Genomic DNA, 19711 nt, shown 5'->3' with positions numbered 1-19711 from the left:
TATTGTTATGCACCCCGCCCCAAAAGCCTGTTCGGCTGTTAGGTCGAGCAAAATGGATGATCCGTATCCATTTTATGCTGGAACGGTGGAGTTTTTAAGCTGCCGCTGTGGTTTCTTGGTATTGCAATGGATATTTATTGAGAATCAGAGTCGATCAGTCGAACAGCACCAGGTTTCTAGAGGGGAGTGAGAAAACAAGACAACAAAAGACAAACACTATGCACTTTTTTCTAGCTTGTTTAAAAAGGACATTGTTTAAAAAAAAAAAAAAAAATCTCTCAAATTTTAGGGGACCTGATCTTGAATTTCAAGCACCCCCAAAAAATGGGTTAGAAACGCTCATGTCCATAAGTATTATATATCACAATTCTTGTACTCTCCCTTTGGAGATATTTTCCATATTAATGTTAGCAAAACAGAAAGACCTTAAACCTCCTGGTTTAATGACATTAAAAGACAAGCCATAAAATGAATAACAATGCTTTACTATCTGATTGATTTATGGTATTTACTGTTGGTTGGGAGGAATATATTAAAATTTTGACCATTAAATGTACGGTGCTATTTCTCAAAAATATATCATCATACAAGCATGGTCTGCTGCAAAAAAATGTGTAACGTTAAGGTATTTGTTTTGTTTCCGCCACAAAACCCCATCAAAGCTAATGATTGTGCAGATTTTCTTCCACGAGGCTTACATTTATATGCCTGATTCAAATCAACAACAAGAACTTGTGTAGTATTATTGAAATAATCTCTAATTCGTATAATTACGTTCAAAATATAGGCTCGGTGCTTTCTTGTAAAATTAATTACCGTGCCGTTTTTAAATGTGTATTTTCAATTTCATGACGACAGGCATATCTTCGACAGCACAAAACGGACATTCGCCTTGATAAAGAGTTTCTCGTCTCCCTCCTTCTTCTCAGTTGTCGGTGAGGCCGGCGGGGCGGATCCCACAAGGAGTCAAAAAAACAAAAAACAAAAAAACTATAGCTACAAAGAACAACTGTAACAACTTGACCGTCTCGTATATTTCGCCGTAAAGCTCCCCGGTGGATATATATATCTATATATATCTATATAAAAAACAAGGTGGGTAAAATGCCGGAACGTGCTTCGAGGAGGCAGCGAGGCTCCCGACCGGCTGCTAAGCTAAACACGCACCGCGAGGCGAGCGGGCAGTGCGTGATACGGCTAAAGGCTAACGGGCTAAGCTAACGGCAGTGCGGACATTTTAGCAAAGCTCACACATCACCGGGCATTTCGCCACAGTGGACCAAAGATCCCATTAAACCACTTTCATTATTGTATCGTTTAAATAGCGAGAATAAAGCTAATCTAGAAGGCTCAACGTTTATTCCTCAATACTTGACTTATTTGAGGGCTTAAGGTAACGGTGGCTTAAGTTAATAGGTTGCTTGGTGAAGTTGATCACGTTAAGGTTAGAACACACCTCTGTCGTGCAAAGCTGTGCCATTGGGACAATTTTGCTCCCAAAGTGTTTGGCGAAGACATCATGAGTCCACTGTTAAGATTTTCGAGACATCCGTCTACTCCATCATCATGAAGTGTCTTTTGTCCCTTCATTATTAAAAACATCATTGGTTGTTTGTAATGTTCGTTTAACAATGTCTTTTTTTTTTTTTTTTTCAGTTGACAATTTGCTTGACTTTTGTGATTCATTCAATTTAGCTCGTTTCTTGAAGTGTAAAATCAATGAGCCAACCAATCTTGGGTTTTAAAATTGTAAACTTATTGTCAGATGCCCTCTGCGATGAAAGCCAATGGGACAGCGCAGTCTGCCAGCCCAGATGTGGGATCCGCTCCAGTTGTAGTGGGCAGCAGTGCGCTCGGCAGGCCATCTGAAATCCTGAAGCAAGTGCTCGAAGTCATTGATAAGAAAGCACGTAACATGGAGAAGAAGGCACGCAACATAGAGAAGAAAAAGGTAAACGGCGTGTGACAAGGCAGACGCCCATTCTGATAGTAGTAATAGTGTTATTCAGGGTGGGCCACAAGTCTGTATAACCTTTGAAATCTCTTCATTTTCCACCCATCCATCCATTTTCTGAGCCGCTTCTCCTCACTAGGGTCGCGGGCGTGCTGGAGCCTATCCCAGCCATCATCGGGCAGGAGGCGGGGTTCACCCTGAACTGGTTGCCAGCCAATCGCAGGGCACATGCAACCAAACTCACATTCACACCTACGGGCAATTTAGAGTTGTCAATTAACCTACCATGCATGTTTTTGGGATGTGGGAGGAAACCGGAGTGCCCGGAGAAAATCTCTTCATTTTATCTTGGCGTATTTTCCTTCATCACCTCCTTCCTTCAGCGTTGTTGTTTTTTTTTCTTCTTGTATCCTTGCAGCTTTTCATTCACTGAATGCCTGTTTTCCCCCCCTAGCCTTCTTTTCTTTCCTGAACTCATTCCTTCCTTCAGTTCAACATACAGTACTTTTGTCTTCTTTACTTTTCTTTCCTGAACTCATTCCTTCCTTCAGTTCAACATACAGTACTTTTGTCTTCTTTACTTCCTTCTGTAACACCAGTTTTTTATTCATGCTTCCTTCTGTCATTTTAACTAGATTTTCTTCCTTCCTTCTTCACCTCCTTCCATTTCAGACCGTTTTTTTTTTCTTCTTGTCCTTCCCTCCCCCTTTACCTTCTGCCTTCCTTCATTCCCCCTTCTTTCCCTCAGGTCCACTTTATTTTGCACACTTCTGTTATTTAAAACTACTTTTCTGGCGTTCTTCCTTCAGTACGTTTATTTTCTTTGTTCTTAACTGAAATTATTTGCCTTTGTTCACATTTCACCTGTAAAACAAAATGTAACTTTGTCTGTTACAGAGCAAACTGGACGATTATCAAATCCGAAAGGATAAAGGCGAGTGTCTTAACCAGGACCAGCTGGTGAGAACAAATGTTCATACATTTGTACATCATAATGGCAAGAATGACTTATTTTTCACTCCTTTCTCACATCAGGAGGCCCTAAGCAAATACCACGATGTCATTAATAACTTGGAATTTGCCCGAGAGTTGCAGAAGACATTCATTGCTCTTGGTCAAGATGTAAGGATAGGGTTGTGGATTTTAGGGGCTATTCTTCATTCAGGGTGTACGAAGAGTAGTGCAAATAGTAGGGCTTCTTGTGAATTTGTCATCAGATCCAGAAGGCAGTGAAGAAGTCCGCCCGACGAGAGCAGCTGCAGCGTGAGGAGGCAGAGCAGAGGAGGCTGAAGACTGTTCTGGAGCTGCAGTTCCTCCTGGATCGGCTGGGAGACGAGACTGTGCGGCAGGACCTGAAGCAGGGACTCGGGGGCTCAATGCTGCTCACAGATGTGGAACTGGCGGGCTTCGATGAGTTCTACAAGTTGGTGGGGCCAGACCGTGACCAAAAAATCAGGTTGGTGGAACTGTTTTGACATATGTGCGAGTCCTCTTGCTTGTTATTGTGAACAACTCTTTCTTTAAAGTAACTTATACCAGAGCTGCCAAATGTTACGGAACGTCTGTATTTGTTACGGAAATCACTGAACGCTGAAAACATCTAGCGTCCGACATTACTGGCCAGTACGGTGCTGTGTGTGGCCACCGTGACAAAAAGAGAGGGGGCTTCTTGGTGGTACGCTATTTTATTACGCGACCTCGCCCCCACCGCGCCGCCCTTGCTTCCAACGCGCGGAGGCGAAAGTTCTCTTTGCGTCCGGTGTCACCGCATTGTAATACACTAATCATCTCCTCCATGGTGGTGAATAAGCTACACTTCTTACCATGCTTCTTTTTGTCGTTTACGTTATCGCGGAGGGCGAGGAGTGGGTCGGCAAAGCTAAGCTAAGTCGCAAAACAACAAAATAAGTGATTGGGAAATACAGTTCATTTGTCACATAGGTCTGGCTGGAACTGCGTTGCAGCAGCGAGTAACCAAGTTTGACTAACAAAATAACAAGTCAATAATACGCATCTGGAGATTGAAATGTGAAATAATTCGCGGCCTCACAAGACGGCCCCTGAACCGGAAATGAATAAATAAGTCACTGGAGATGTCATCTGAGAACGGGATCAGGTTTAACATATATTATTATTAATAATAAATATTTGTAATATAACCTTTATTAGTCCCACAATAGGGAAGGGAATCATTTCAGTAGCAATAGTAGATATAGAAAATAGAAATATATGGCCATGTTATTTGTTTGCTTGAATAAATAGAGTGCAGAGTTTTGATTTTGACATTTGAGATCTGATTAATCTGATTTAATATACTTTTTTTTTTTTTTTTTTTAAACCAAGGTTAAAAAATAAATTAGTCAGTGAATTTTGACGATGCCAAGTCGAAATCTCATTTACTCTGATTCAGGCTGGAACTGCGTCTGCGAAAACAAGGTTGATGCAATAATAATTATGGCTTCAATAACTATTGAAGCCATAATTTAGCAACGATTACGATTATAGAGTCAGAGTGTACCGTCATTACCAGATAACTAGCAACCCTTTACTGCTCAGTGACTGTTTTTTTTCCTTGTTTTTTTTTTTGTCAATGCCTTTATGTCTCCAAAGTGTTCTCTGTCAATTGACTGTCTGTTGTCGTACTAGAGCGGCTCCAACTACTGGAGACAAATTCCTTGTGTGTTTTTTGGACATACTTGCCAAATAAAGATGATTCTGATTCATGGTTATGTTGTGCAATTGTACAGTATGCTAAATATTTTGTATCCTATTAAACAATATACTGTAATAAATGTCCTGTGGTAATGTTCTTGACAACATTTTGAAAATATGGAAATTCAGACAAATTGTTCTGCAAATGAATTTCGATAGATTGGCAGCTCTGTTATTCTCATCCTCTCAGGTTGGTTGACCAGTATGAGGAGGTGACTGCGCACCTTTGGGACCTGCTGGAAGGCAAGGACAAGGCTGTGGTTGGCACAACATGTAAGTCCTCACTAGAAAGGGAAAGCTGGGACAAATCGTCAAGCAATTAGGCAAAACTTTAAATGACCAACAAGTGGTTTAACCTGTTGTCAGCGCAAATTAGCAGATGATGTGCAGCACAGCAGTCAGGAACCTGATATTGACAGGGGGTACGTCGTTTTTCACGTCTTGGAACCACAAATGGGATGCTGGTCGTAGGTTATTAAAAGAAGAAAATAAGAGACAATACGCCTGGGTGATATGGCCTTAAAATAAAATCTCCCAATCTTTTTTTTTTTATCCGATAACTGATTTTAAGAATTTATTTTCCCTTCAATAAAAAGCAAAAGCAAATGACATTTTTCAAAACTTGGAGACCGTAGGCCTTTAAACACAACAGTTTATACATTTTAAATATTCAACCATTTAACATCAATAAATCAACTAAAGTATTCCCTTTAAAATTAGTATGCAACAAGAAAAACTGTCACTGAAAATAAAAGGTTCTGCTTCCATACAAAATTAACCTTTGTTCCTGAAAACTAATACACAATCCTGCATACTAGATTTAGCAATGAACTCCAAAAAAACACACACCTAAAGATTAAATATTGGGCAGTCAACAGTTTTGATCGTCGTGAGTAGTCTGCTTGGATAATCTCAACACATCAGAAAACACTGAAGATTCTGTTGCACCGCCTGTCTCGGTGATCACACGTGATCTCACAAAACCGAAGAAAAGAAGAAACACGTGCTGAGGTTACCCGACTGTTCCTGAAGTTCGCCACAGCTGAGAGCCTTGTAAAATGAGGTTGTTTTCAAAGAACCTGCTTTGGAAATACTTCTTGCTGTCTAGGGAACCCACTTCTCTACACAAAACAACATCGGGTAAGACAATTTTGTTTTCATTTGCGGTCGTTTCCGTGTTCGTCAGTCTTGGGTGCTGCTTTGACTGGCTACATTCTTTTCCACTTCACCATTCTCTGCGTCATGACTCAGGAGAAGTCGGCGTACGGGAGAATTTTTATTCAGAAATTAGTTTTTCAAGAGTTTTTTTGTTTTAAGTGAATTATATTTTAATCAGCCTTCAGCCTTTGAAAATAGAAAGATGATAGATAAAAGATAAAGATGCTGCTGTCTACAAAAAATGCAAGAGCAAGATAATATAACTTGAGTTAATTGTACCCTATTTCCCTGGAACAATAAACACCTCACCTTTAGATAAATTGAGAAACCATGAAAAAAGAAATGCAGCTTTTGATAAACTTAATGCGTCTGAAGGTGGTCTTGCGCGAGGCTCGAACCCACGTGACAGCCGTCCACTGGGATGAGAGTCTAGTGCAGTAACCGCTGGGCTAAAAGCCAGGAATTCTAAAATGGTGGCCGGCAGCCCACCTTTTTTCATTTTTTTTTCTTATATAAAATGTCCATTATACTCTGCACGAGTAGATTTCCAACTATCTCCAATACTTGCTATTAACACTCTACAAACTCTAGCCTCTATATGCGTGTCGCGGAAACGCCCCCCTTCCATTTCTCCACTTATTTTTGCAGTTTTATGTCTGTTAAGAAATTTAAAATGTTACCTAAACATTGCCTGCACAGTTAAGTAACATTTTATTATTTTCTATTGTGAAAAGTTGTTTGGAATGGAATGTGTTCACCTTCAAAGGCTCCACTATTCTTAGAAAAACTCGGGAAGTTGTTTACACCAAAATGTCAAGTATGATAACTATATTTGCCTACTTGTGGTCATAAAATTGGTGTGTTCTAATCCAGAAGAGCTGTTCACCACTGCATGTGTGTGTGTGATATGAAAAACGAGGGTTTAGGGATATTTGTGCACTGCATTCTCAGGTCTCCCTTTGCTTTCCCATTCTACTTCTGGGGGACTGGGCACTATGAGCTTATCCTGACTCAGCAGCAGGGCACGTAGCCAGCAGCCTTGTCCCCTGTGGTTTCACTGGTTAGATCAGTGGCCCTACACTGCTGGGACACTGGTGAAACCAGTACTGTGGTGGCATTCATATCAAACAATTCACCTCAGTGTGTGGAGTCCATTTGGTGACCTGGGATGATGCTCTTACTGATAAACTTCTTATAGTGAATATAGTGGAAAAGATTGGAAGTTCTCCAGCTAGAATAATGACATTGCTTGTTATGAAGTCCCTAACAATTCACCATTGTATTCCAGATTATGTGGTGTTCCTGGCAAGTGAAAATCTGCTCAGGAAAGCTGCTTCTTATAATTGAATATTCGAATAGTCTATGCATGATAATCTCTTTGCTATTAGGAAAATACATTTGATTCATAGTCATTCGTCAGGTGCCAATGCAGAGTGTGCAGAACGCAGTCGTTGGCTCACCTTCCAACCTGTTTCTGCTTTTTCCACCGAAAAAAAATGTCTTATACATGCAAATCAGTTTCCTTTTGGCAAAATTAGCTTTTTTTAACTCAAAATAGGCCACTTATGTGAATCGTATAGATCCGATGAGTTTTTTTGGGGGGGGGGGGTCGCTGTGGTCATAGGCTGTTTTGTACTCCTTGAACACTGGCAGCTATATCCATTCCACACATCCACCAGCAACACACGGATGTAATTGTCAATATTACTCCGCGGAAAACTAATACGCGGCCTGAGGTTCCGCCTGTGGGCACGGGACCTGCTTTGGGTTAAGAAGTAACAGTACTTTTACTCCGTTACAATGATCTAAATGTCGTGCGCTACTTATATTTATCAATTATTGCTTATTTACCAACTATTTCGTGTGTGAGACTACGACTTCGACGAAGGGGCAGTGTGGTGCGACGCATGGTGCAATGCATGCATGGAGCTACACATTTTCAGTAAAAAAAAAAAAGACAGAAGAATAACGTCGTGATGAAACATTAACTCGTTTTTCACAGATTAAAAAGAATATATCCCTGTGACTATTATTACCTGTCCCTATGTGTTTTTTGTTTGAGTGGCACACACAGACGCACACACACACACACACAGAGTCTGCGTGTCACTTTCCGTCACTTATGTTATACTGGTACTAAAAATACCCCGGAGAGTTACATTGTGTAATATATAATGAAGTTATTAGTGTTACATTTGGCAAGAACTTTGTACCTTTGGATTATTTTGTCACTTTGTGACATTAAAAATGTCAGCGAATGAATAAAACCAATCTTTTTTTATCCAATCTCGATCAGCAAAAACTCGTGTGATCGACCCCGATTTCCGATCACATGATCGGATTGGGGCATCTCTAATTTTATCAGTGGCTTGCAAAACCCTCAATGGTCAGGCATCTCCATACTTGATGGATTTGGTGTCCGCGGTCTGCTGACACTTACCTAATGTCCCTCCCACCAAGATAAAAACTGAAGGTGATCGAGCCTTCCAGTCCATTGCCCTCAGAATGTGGAATATGCTTCCTTTCGCGTTAGACACGAATCTGTTTTTGATTTGGTTTTGTTTCGATTAGATTAGAATTTTTCTTGTATTCACTGTAAAATGCAAAATGTTGGGATTCTGTATTTTATAAATGTATGACTGTTTTAATAATGTAATAAAGCACTTTGGGAGTCCTCTCTGCGAGAAGTGCAATATGAATAAAATTGACGTGCCTTAAAATTACTGGTTTGTAACACCACTTCAGATTTCTTTATTGGCCAAAATTGTATTTCTTCAATTTCGATGTCGATGGGTGCCCGGTGGTCATCCGTATAGTTATATTACAGTCCTGATCCAAGCCCAGATGATAAATGTATGAATTTACAATACTGACATTGTTGCAAAACAATTCACTTTTCATCAGTGGTTTTAATTTTTCTACTTTTGCAATTTGTCTGTTTAGACAAGGCACTGAAGGAGAAGTTGGACAAGGTTTTGCTGAGCGGTTACTTTGACCAGGTTCCAACTCAGCAAAATGGAGTCTGTAAGGAGGGGGAAGAGGGGAACGGGGGGGAGGCAGAAGTGGAAGTTGAAGTGCCAGCAGCAACCTCGACAACAGAAACAGCGGCTGAATCGCAGCCTGTTGCTGCAGGTAATCCACTTTTCTTAGTTCACATAGCTGAATGTGTATAATATAGAGTCATAAAGTGACAGCTCTGCATTTACTAAGTAGTTTCTCTCTTTACAGAAGCCGAAGTTATCGAAGAGTATATAGAACCCATCGCAGTGGAAACAAAAGAGGTTATCAGTTAATGTTTCTCCTGCCAGTAAAGCAACTGACTCTTGTACTGATGTTTGCTTCTTCTTTTTGCTTCCAGTTTGTAAACAGACAGTTCATTCCAGATGGCACATACAGCACCAGTGAACTGGAGCAAGGGGATGAGTGGACCACAGAAACTGAGGTGCAATGCAAAATGTTTTGACCTCCTAATTTCATTTCTTACTATTTGTTTTATTACAGTGGAACATCTTCGGTTAAACACAATCTTTTCTGGGCGCATGGTTGAAATCTGATTTGTTCCGATCTTAGAAATGTTTCATTTAGGTTAAATTCTGAATTTTATAACCCCAGTACAAAATGGGCGGCACTGGTTAGAGCAGCTGCCTGACAGTTCTGAGGTCCAGGATTCAATCCCCGGCCCCCCCTATGTGGAATTTGCATATTCTCCCCGTGCCTGCGTGGGTTTTCTCCGGGCACTCCGGTTTCCTCCCACATCCCCAAAACATGCATGGTAGGTTAATTGACAACTCTAAATTGCTCGTAGGTGTGAATGTGAGTGCGAATGGTTGTTTGTTTATATCTGCCCTGCGATTGGCTAGCAACCAGTTCAGGGTCTACCCCGCCTCCTGCTCGATGATAGCTAGGATAGGCTCCAGCACGCCCGCGACCCTAGTGAGGAGAAGTGGCTCAGAATATGGATGGATGGATAATACAAAATGTTTTTATGAAAGTTCCTTGGAACATTAACTCACAGTCTGGTTGGGCGGGAGGAACTGTGAGAAACTGGAAAAGTTGTCCAGGGCCCGCTAACATGCTAACTTCAATTATCAGAATCCAAATCATCTTTATTTGCCAAGTATGTCAAAAACACACAAGGAATTTGTCTCTGGTAGTTGGAGCCGCCCTTGTACGACAACAGACAGCCATTTGACAGGAAGTACTTTTGAGACTTAAAAACACAGTACGGAGAGTCAATGAAAGACTCAAGTCAAGAGCAATGAAAGATTACCGGTAATGTTGTGCAAATGGCGCAGAGACTTCAAGAAATTAAAGCAGTTTAAAGTGACTAGTAGTGCGATAATCTGGAACAGTGTCAGTTGTGCAAATAGCGCAGACACATCTCAAGCACATGAGTAGCCAGTATTGGTCAACAACAGATATGTAGGTAGTGAGTGCAGAGTGGCGAGACGACTTCAGTGAGTGGACGAATAATGTATAATTGTTCCGACAGAGATCTGACATGTCCATATTCATCCATATTACTTTAATGTAATATTTATCCATATTCATTTAATGTATTTATAGCAATCATTAAATTGTATTGCTTCAATAAGATGCTACTGCGTATATGCTGTTATAATTAGGAAATACAAATGTAATGTGTAAAAAAAAAATTACAATTAGCAACCTCTAACTCGTATTTTAGCCATTCCTCGTTGGGGCTCCCAAATGCTTCTGTCCATATCGTCCTCTTCCCTTCACAGTCAGGAAATAAACATGAGGACCACTATCGGCACTGTCACTAGTGGGGTTTTTTTTTTTTTTTTTTTTTTTAAGGTGGTTGCCAGAGGGGTCGGAAAAGTCACTTACAGCGACAATATTGCTAAGTTGGCAACACTGAAGACACGAGTCCTTGCTTTCGCTTGCTTGTACCGCCCACGTACAACACAAAAGTACCGCTTTCAAAAATGAAATGCGCTAAACCTCGCTATTTTGTGGTTCTGTTTTCACAGTCCCGGTAATGTCACTTTTTCAATTTTATTTTTAATTTTCTATTTTTTGTTATTGCAGTTGAGCAATTTGTGTGTTAGCCAGTGCTCTTGCTCTCTCTCAACATATTTTAAAAATGTGTATTGTTTTAAAAGTGTATTGAAAGACTAAAAAATGTAACACATTCACTGCCATTGGCTGCTTTTGAAGTCAAATATCTTTGCGTTAACATCGCAGCCATCCATCTGAGCTCTTTTTGCGGCACTATATGCTACTATAGTAGATAAACTGCTGCCATCGTGGCAGCCATGTGGAAATGTTGCCACATTCAACATGGCCACCATGTAGGCACCAGAGGCTGACATTTTTCAGGAATCCCACCGGGTCCCGTGGGATAAGAGTGAACTTCACAATCAATTGCGTGATTGAGCGGGAGCGGGAGTGGGAATTGTCATAATAAAGTTACATGGAATTGACAGGAGTGGAACCATGACGGGAGTGAAAAACATGGTGCATTATATTTTATTTTAACTTTAATCAAATCGATATTTGAACATTTCCACTAGGCATTGATCTGAACATTTCCCCATTGCTCACTCAAGATGGGGATCAAGCTCGGTCGTATTGGGAGTGGGTCGGATTGGGCAGGATTTTAAAACAAAAAAACACTTGGGAGTGGGAGGGCGCAAAAAAAAATTAACACTCGGGATTGGGAGGGAGTGGAGTCAACCTCTGTGGGAGTGGGACAGGATGGGAGTCAACATCCACTCCCATGTCAGCCTCCAGTAGGCATGTCTGTTAGTTGGCTCTCGTCATACTGGCTATCGATGAGCCGGAAACACGTCTCTGCCAGTTTCTGACTATATGGCGCCGCAGCGCCAGTAAACAACAGCGACAAATTCTGGAACTGACAGACTTTGTCAACTGTTTTTGGAGACGTTTGGTCCCGACGGTCCGTTTGATCTAATAATTGTTGCATTGGGGTCCGTTTTATCGAGGTACCACTGTACTTCATATGTTATAAAAACATTCCTTATGTTTATTTAATTAGGGTATTTCTATTTTGCAGATTTTCACTTCTCACAGGGCGATCTGCAATGTAACCTCCGTGATGGAGGCTGGTTTATCGTATATTAAAGCATGTTATGTTTTATTTTGACTTAATAAAATCTGTGAGAGTTGGTTCAGGGACTGTACGGGGCTGATATGACCCATGGGGCTGTACTTTGCCCAGGTTGGGTCTTGACTACTGATTCCTTTTATCTGTCTATTTATCTGCTCTCTGTGTGCCTCGCAGGTGATCGCTGCCATGCAGCAGCAGCAGCAGCCCGTGCAGCCGGCCCCTCCCCCTATTGCCATGGAGACCCTCCCGTTGAGCCTGGTGGCTCCTGCCCCGCTAACTGACCCCATGGTCAGGAAGCAGGTGGTGCAGGACCTAATGGCACAGATGCAGGGAACGTACAACTTCATGCAGGTAGTTTGGCTTGATGGTATGTTTAGCAAGACAGCACTGTGCACAAGTCGGTTCAGTTCTGTTCTTCAAGGTCTTGTGAGGGTTTTCTCGAGGTACTCTAGCTTCCTTCCACATTCCAAATGGATGCATGTTAGGTTAATTGGAGACTCAAAATGGAAAATGTGAGCGTTAACGGTTGGCTGGTGACCAGACCGGAGTGTACCCCGCCTCTTGAATGTCTTGCCTAAAGTCAGCCCGGATAGGCTCCAGCTCACCTGTGACTCTAATGAGGACACGGACTTTAGAAAATGGATTGATGGATGGTATTTTTGGCACAATGCTAATTTGAGCTCTGGTCTTAGGACTCCATGCTGGAGTTTGACGGGCAACCCATCGACCCCGCCATTGTATCGGCCCAGCCCATGAAGCCCGGTCAGACCTTGGAGCTGCCACAGATGATGTGTCCTCCAGGTAAACCAGAAGAAGAGGAATGTCATCGGGATGGCACTCCGAGCGAGGAGTCTTTTTGACAAAGCCTTTAATTGAATGTCTTTTAGTTCATCCCGACCCACGGCTATCACAACCCAGCACTGTTCCTGTCCAAGCTGAGGCCGCACACGTAAGTGACCCGACGATCCATGTTTTTTTTTTGTTGTTGTTTTTTTTTTTTGTCAATCCAGTCTGAACAAGAAGGCATCTTTGACTTTGATTCTGTTTGCAGGGACCCATTGTCTCCGCAACACCACCACCCATGTATCAGACCTCGCATACGCCAGATTCACGACCAACAGAAACCATCGACCCCATCCAGGTAACCAAGGAAAAACTGTACCATGATTCGGTTCGTATGACTCAAATTAAAGAAGACATCCCCCGCCTTCAGGTGTCTTAATAACTGGCCTTTGACACAATTTTGTCAAAATAGCCCAAGGATGCAGAATTATAATAAACTTTCACACCCGAATGCTCGTGTTGCTGAAATCCACACATTTGAGAGTGCATCCCGTCCACATGCAAGTGTGCCAGCCCTCATCCCGGTCCACTTCCTGTTGGTACATCCAACAAAACTCAGTGCAACTCTTCTTACCTTTTGGCTTTGATGTAGAGTTTCACCGCTCTGCGCCGAGACTGCTAATGAGTGGCATTCACAAAAATCCCCCACTGGTTAATTTTACCCTCGCTCCCAATATTAATTTCATGCTTGGTGCGAGGGCAAGCATACCAGAGACCCAACGATTTGCACGCAAGCAATAAAAAGCCAATTTTCTCGGATATGTTCCTTTTCAGATTTCTTGGTCAGGGTTGAGAGTGAGATTACCATTGTGTAGTAAAGATTTTTTTAAAGTTATTGGATACATGCAGGCGGCACGGTGGTCGACTGGTTAGAGCGTCAGCCTCACAGTTCTGAGGACCCGGGTGCAATCCCCGATCCCGCCTGTGTGGAGTTTGCATGTTCTCCCCGTGCCTGTGTGGGCTTTGTCCGGGCACTCCGGTTTCCTCCCACATCCCAAAAACATGCATTAATTGGAGACTCTAAATTGCCCGTAGGTGTGAATGTGAGTGCGAATGGTTGTTTGTTTGTATGTGCCCTGCGATTGGCTGGCAACCAGTTCAGGGTGTACCCCGCCTCCTTCCCTATGACAGCTGGGATAGGCTCCAGGACTCCCGCGACCCTAGTGAGGAGAAGCGGCTCAGAAAATGGATGGATGGATGGATGCATACGTTTTTTTTCTTGCAAAGCTCCATTGTCTCTTCAAAGAGCTACAAAGGGTGACGTAGACATGCACTTCAAATGCAGCAGTGTTTCATCAAATCATTTGACCCTTATTAGTTTGCTCATGAGTGAGACAAAAACATTTGATAATTTGTCTTTGTTCCTGACAGACGTCCATGTCCTTGCCGTCAGAGCAGCCTCCCCCCTCCACGTCTCTCCCCCCTGCCTCACAGACCCCAGTCTACCAGCCCGTCCCCAAAGCCTCCTCACAGCAGCGGCATCAATGTCAACGCAGCACCATTCCAGTCAATGCAAACAGTAAGACCATTTTGTCCCCATGCTTCATCACGACAGTCAAAAGAATCTTTGTTTGGTTTTGTGGGATTTATTGGCGCACAAATTAGTGTTGCACCAAGGCCGATGTCTTCCGGCAAGTTGTGTGTGCGTGCTACTATGTGGGAGCCGGAAGAATGAAATGGCTTCAAACTGCCGACTAGCTTCTGCCTCCTGCGGACAAGTTAGCACGCATTTGCATTAGCCACCGGGACGTAACCTCAAGAGTCTGCAGCTCACAAGGTTATGTGAACAAAGTCAGTTATATGCAGTGGATTCTCCTGTGCTGTTAGGGAAACTCAGCATTCGATACACACAAGAGTCCGTGTTACCAGCAGGAGATCAATATCAAGAGACGACTTAGAACACGTGCGCACCGCACGGAGGCCCAGCTTGGAGCACTCCAACCCAGATACAGCGTATACTCCTCGTCAGAGACCACGGCAAGAAGAATTCCAATCCCCCTGAAGGCAAAAGGAAAAGTACTTATTATCCAAGTGGAGCAAAAAGATCCACTTTTTGAGTGCCATGGCCCCATATGCAATAAAAAACAGCACTGCATTGAGTGGGTGCACATGTATTGTGCTTACAATGAGAGAAATTAAATGCAGTCAAATACAAGAATACTGTACAGTAAAAGCTTGCAAAACAGTGTTAAGTACAAGTAAAGTTCATATAACTATAGAAATAGAAATAATATGGTCATGGATAAAATATTAGACCTTGTTTCTTATTCATTTTTAATGACAGGTGCAACTAAATGTACATTTCTTTGGAACAATATAATGATAACAAAAATAGCTTATAAGAGTTGAATATAAGAGCTGATCTCTAGCCATTTCCCATAGTTTTCTTACCAACCAAAATTATATTTAATGATACAGTTAAGCTTTTGTACACCTAAACCGCCTTAAGTGGCACCAGGTATTATAATGAACAATAAAGAGAAGAAACATGAATGATTGTGTTTTTCATGACTGTTTTAGGCTTTTCACAATCAGGATTTTTTTTGGGACAATCAGCGAGTTTAAAAAAATTATAACCGATCTGATCACAAGATGGAGAAATGTGTCTATTTAAATGACTTTTTCATTTACTGTATATACTTGTGTACTCTATACTGAGTACCTTCAAAAGTATTCTCCTGTCCAGGGATGCCCAACCAGTGTGCCGTGCCACATTAGTCTGCCATGAGCAAGCTACAGGTGTGCCATGGGAAATTACCAAATTTGACTTAACTGCTCAAAAAATTATTCATTTACAAGAAATAATGTATCTTTGTTCCTCTGTTTATGCCAGTGAGGCATAGTGACAGAAAAAATAAATGCTCTTCTATTTGATGGCAGGAAGTATATACACTAATTACTGTGCATCTACTTTTTGTGACATTTTTCTTTGTTGATGTGCCATGAGATTTTCCAATTGTAAAATATGTGCCTTGGCTCCATAAAAGTTGGAAATCACTTCTCTAGTCAGGTCATGTATTCTAATCAGTCAGGTCAAACCAACATTACATGACAGAAATAATGGGAGCTAACTTACTATAGTTGAATGACTTTATTATAATGAAATTACTTCATACACCAAAACTTTACAGCATGATTCAACAGAATGCCAGCATGTTTACGCACAACTGTTAGTGCTAGCAGTAGCTTGCTAGGCTACATAAGATTTTGTTGCCTGCTTGCGAGCCATATCGTATTAACAGTACGTGAACATACCTCAAGCAAGCCTTAAATGAACGTAATCTCCCGAGCACCGGTGACCACCAGCACACGTTTTTCCCCATTTTTGGGGAATTTTTATAATACACGCGTCGCAATGTCGTTGGCCTGGTAACGAGCATATCCGGTCGCGTTAGAGTTGACAAGATATAATTGTTACGTGTTGTCTGTCGGCGGTACGGGACAGACATGTTTTTTAAAAAAATAACTTTATTGGTTGTCAGATATTTATAGTACTACGTCAAAAGACACGCGGCAAGGTTAAAAATAAACTAGCTTTTGAATTCAAATATACTGTCGAGGATGGCGACGTGGAGTAAATGTCTTTTGTGGAACTGATCAATGGCGTCATTGATCGGATCGGCAAATTATGACATTAAAGCTGATCAGCCGATCAGCATAAAATGCTAATTATCGGCCGACACCGATCAGGGCGATCAGATCGGTGTAATGTCTAACTGTATGTAGCATGCATATATAGGGTTGGGCATCAATAATCGAGAACCAATTGGAACCAGGACTAACGTTCCAGTTCTCCCGGAATTGTTCACATTTAAAAAATCTTGGTTCCCCGTTTCGAATTCTACAGTCCGCCCACCCTGAAGAAGTGGCAAAAACCAACGAAGAAGAGCATGCACAAAGACGGTGGTGGTGGTGAACAAAAGTGCGTCTTTACTTTGTTAAAATGAATGACCAGTCACCTCAGTGCAACACTTGGAATAAGATTATATTGTGCAAAGGAGGCCTTCACGATGTGTAGCGTCTGACGCGCTCTGAGCCTCAGCCTACACCGCGCGGAGCTTCAGTGAAGTCAATTGGGTGAGTGAAACAATAAAATACACCTGTGCCAACATTGAGAGAGCTAACAAGGTAAACGGTTGGTTGCACTTTTGCACTAATAGTTCACACTCAAACACAAATCCAAATTGAGAACACTCGGAAAGAGCTGCTGTAAACCACAACTCGCAGACACACTAACCAGCTAACACAACTCCAGGTCCTGACGTCACTCACTATACATTAAACGAAGGATTACTACAGTGTGCACAGTCATAAACATTTCTAAAACAAGTGCATTTCTGTGCATTCTCTTTTTTTATATTTTTATGCAATAGTGATTTATTTTTTTTATTTAATTTTTTTTTTTTTTTTTGAAGGGCTGGGATAGATAATTTGTATTTCAATTGGAAAATTTGTCACATTTGATACACAAGTAAAGTGTGTAAGTGCTTGGTCACTGAACAATTTGAACTTGTAAATCATGGTACCACTGTACTACCATATTATTGGTAACGGCTTTTGGAGTCCTCATGTGCCGTCTCATCGCATTGTAGCTGGATGCTTTGAAAATATGCAGAACTTTTCCTCCAATGACATATTCTCTGGTTTTGTCTTCACCAAAATGTTTTGTTTTTGTCCCGTTAGGTGTTCAACCTCAATGCCCCCGTCCCGCCTGCGAGTGAGACAGAGGCTTTGGGCCAGCCCGCCCAGTACCAGAACAGCTTCAACCAGGCCTTCAGCAACCAGCCTCAACATCCTGTAGAACCAGCTGAGATGCAGCCAGAACAACTGCAACCTGGTGGGCACCCTTTTTCCCCCCTCCCAACCTGTCCTTACTTACTTGGTGCTTTAAGTTTGATTCTTCACCCTTTATATTTTGTCTTAAAATAGTTGGTCCCTTCCATTCCCAAGAGCAGTCTGGAGGCCATCAGCAGCCTTCGCAGCAAGGCCCAGGCTTCAACAGGCAGCCTCAGTCCTTCTACAACAGCAGAGGGATGTCACGCGGTGGACCCCGCAATGCCAGAGGCATGATCAACGGCTACAGAGGCTCATCCAATGGGTTCAGAGGTTAGCTGAGAAAGTTTTGTTTCGCTCTCGTTGACTTTGTATTCGTTATTGCCTGTATAACACTACAGAACAAAAGTCTGTTTTATTTGGAATGTTTGTGAACTAAGTTTAATAATGATGGTACATGGTATATATACAGTCACAAACACACATTGTGGCGGTGGTTCTGTTTTTGTTGAGAAATTTATTTGGAAAAAACATGCGCATTTATTTACATTTACATTTCTGAAAAAATATAATTTTTATGTCAGTGTAAAGAAGTGTACCAAGTTAAACATTTTAATTTCTAGGTGGCTATGAAGGTTATCGCCCTCCTTTTGCCAACACTCCCAACTCTGGTTATGGACAGACTCAGTTCAACACACCACGGGATTACTCAAATGGGAATTATCAGAGGGTATGAAAGACCTCTTCGAAATAGCTTTTTTTATTTTGGTCTTGAGGGATTTTTCTCCCCCCTAAAATGTCCTTTGTCTTGTCACTAAATGCTCAAGGATGGTTACCAACAGAACTACAAGCGTGGACCTGGCCAGGGACCCCGAGGCGCTTCGAGAGGCAGCACTCAAGCAATGAGATCCTGAAAGGCCTCTCATAATGACTGAATAAAGTGCACCACACTGAAAATTCCAAAATCAAGACTTCATTTTCCCAAACTCACTCTTGCTCTATTCAGTATGCTCATCAGTGGTATTGTTCCTGTCTCCTCCAATCAAAGGTAGCGGCTGCTTTGATATTGGAAATATAAAATACTTTAGTCTGGACATAAGCAAAGCTGTAAATGCAATCAGCGATTTATAGAGGCCATTTGTTAACAATATTCCTGGAAACTTGAAAGATTTCATAAGTTATTTTTTTGTATTAAAATGCACCTGCCACTGCTGGTCCAATCCATGGGAGTAGCCCTTTCTCAGTTGTCATTTTGGTTTTGGGAAAAAACAAAACAAAAAAAAAACGATTTTATGTTCAACAAACTCCCCTTTCTTGTTTATAAATTGATGTTGCTAAAAGGCTGCCGCACACAAAGCGACGCGGTTGAACCCGACTGAACAGTTGCGCAGTGTGTGTGGTTTGGCAACTGTTTTCATGAGAGGCTGATCCACATACAGTATATGAAGCATCAGCTCTTTCAGTTTTACATCAATACTTAATATTTATAATTTGTAAGGTGCCTGATAATGGAAAAAGTGAAGCTGGTATCCAGAATGTATGCACGCAGTACATACAATTGGGTAATTACATCCACTCTCTTCAGCAACCTGCTTCTTCCTTAAATGTTAATCTATCTTTTTATGGTTGGATAAATAAGATAAAGTACAATATACTGTATGTACAGCGTCAAACCCCAATAGAGGCTCGCGGTTCAGGGCTTCCTTATATCCAATCGCTCAATATGCTGGGGTCAGTCGGCAACTTATTTTTAATGCGATGGTCTGGTCCAGTTGGGTTCGACAGCATTTTGCAGTGTGCGGTAGGCCTAAAGGGTTTCAATAAAGTTGTGTTGCATACCCCAGATTCAGCATTGTATTTATTCTTAGCTAAATTGTCAACACTGTATTTTATTATATTGTATGGTATATTATTAGATTCACTATCACATACTATCTTATTTACTTTCGTAGCTTAGTGTCAGCCAAGGGTCACAACCAGGGTGGGCCTAAGCCTAGCCCAATTGACTTTGGGTGAGAAGTGATGTTCACCCTGGACTGGTCGCCAGTTAATCATATCGACAACCAATTAATTTAACGTGTAGAATGTGAGCGGAAGCTGGAGTAAACCCATGCAATGTCCAAAGGTCCGAGTCAGTCAAGATTCCAATCCAGAACTGTGAGGCAGACTTGAACCAC

The 19711-nt window shown here is 41.7% G+C and overlaps 1 protein-coding gene across 1 annotated transcript; it reads left to right on the top strand.

Annotated features, from left to right (window-relative positions):
• The first annotated feature begins 925 nt into the window (after positions 1–925).
• On the top strand, positions 926–19372 carry caprin1b (cell cycle associated protein 1b). Its single transcript, XM_061676177.1, is given in 19 exon segments — positions 926–1095; positions 1766–1951; positions 2852–2914; positions 2990–3076; positions 3172–3410; positions 4857–4939; positions 8768–8956; positions 9053–9105; positions 9183–9266; positions 12093–12269; positions 12611–12719; positions 12806–12867; positions 12970–13059; positions 14133–14225; positions 14227–14280; positions 17445–17598; positions 17691–17867; positions 18158–18264; positions 18362–19372. Coding segments are annotated over 18 exon segments (2094 nt in total). The 5' UTR covers positions 926–1095; the 3' UTR covers positions 18449–19372.
• The last annotated feature ends 339 nt before the right edge of the window (positions 19373–19711 follow it).

The sequence above is a fragment of the Phycodurus eques genome, chromosome 5, assembly GCF_024500275.1.
Source record: "Phycodurus eques isolate BA_2022a chromosome 5, UOR_Pequ_1.1, whole genome shotgun sequence".
Lineage (NCBI taxonomy): Eukaryota > Metazoa > Chordata > Actinopteri > Syngnathiformes > Syngnathidae > Phycodurus > Phycodurus eques.
The sequence above is the reverse complement of the archived record's forward strand: the minus strand, read 5'-3'. Positions and strand labels throughout refer to the sequence as shown.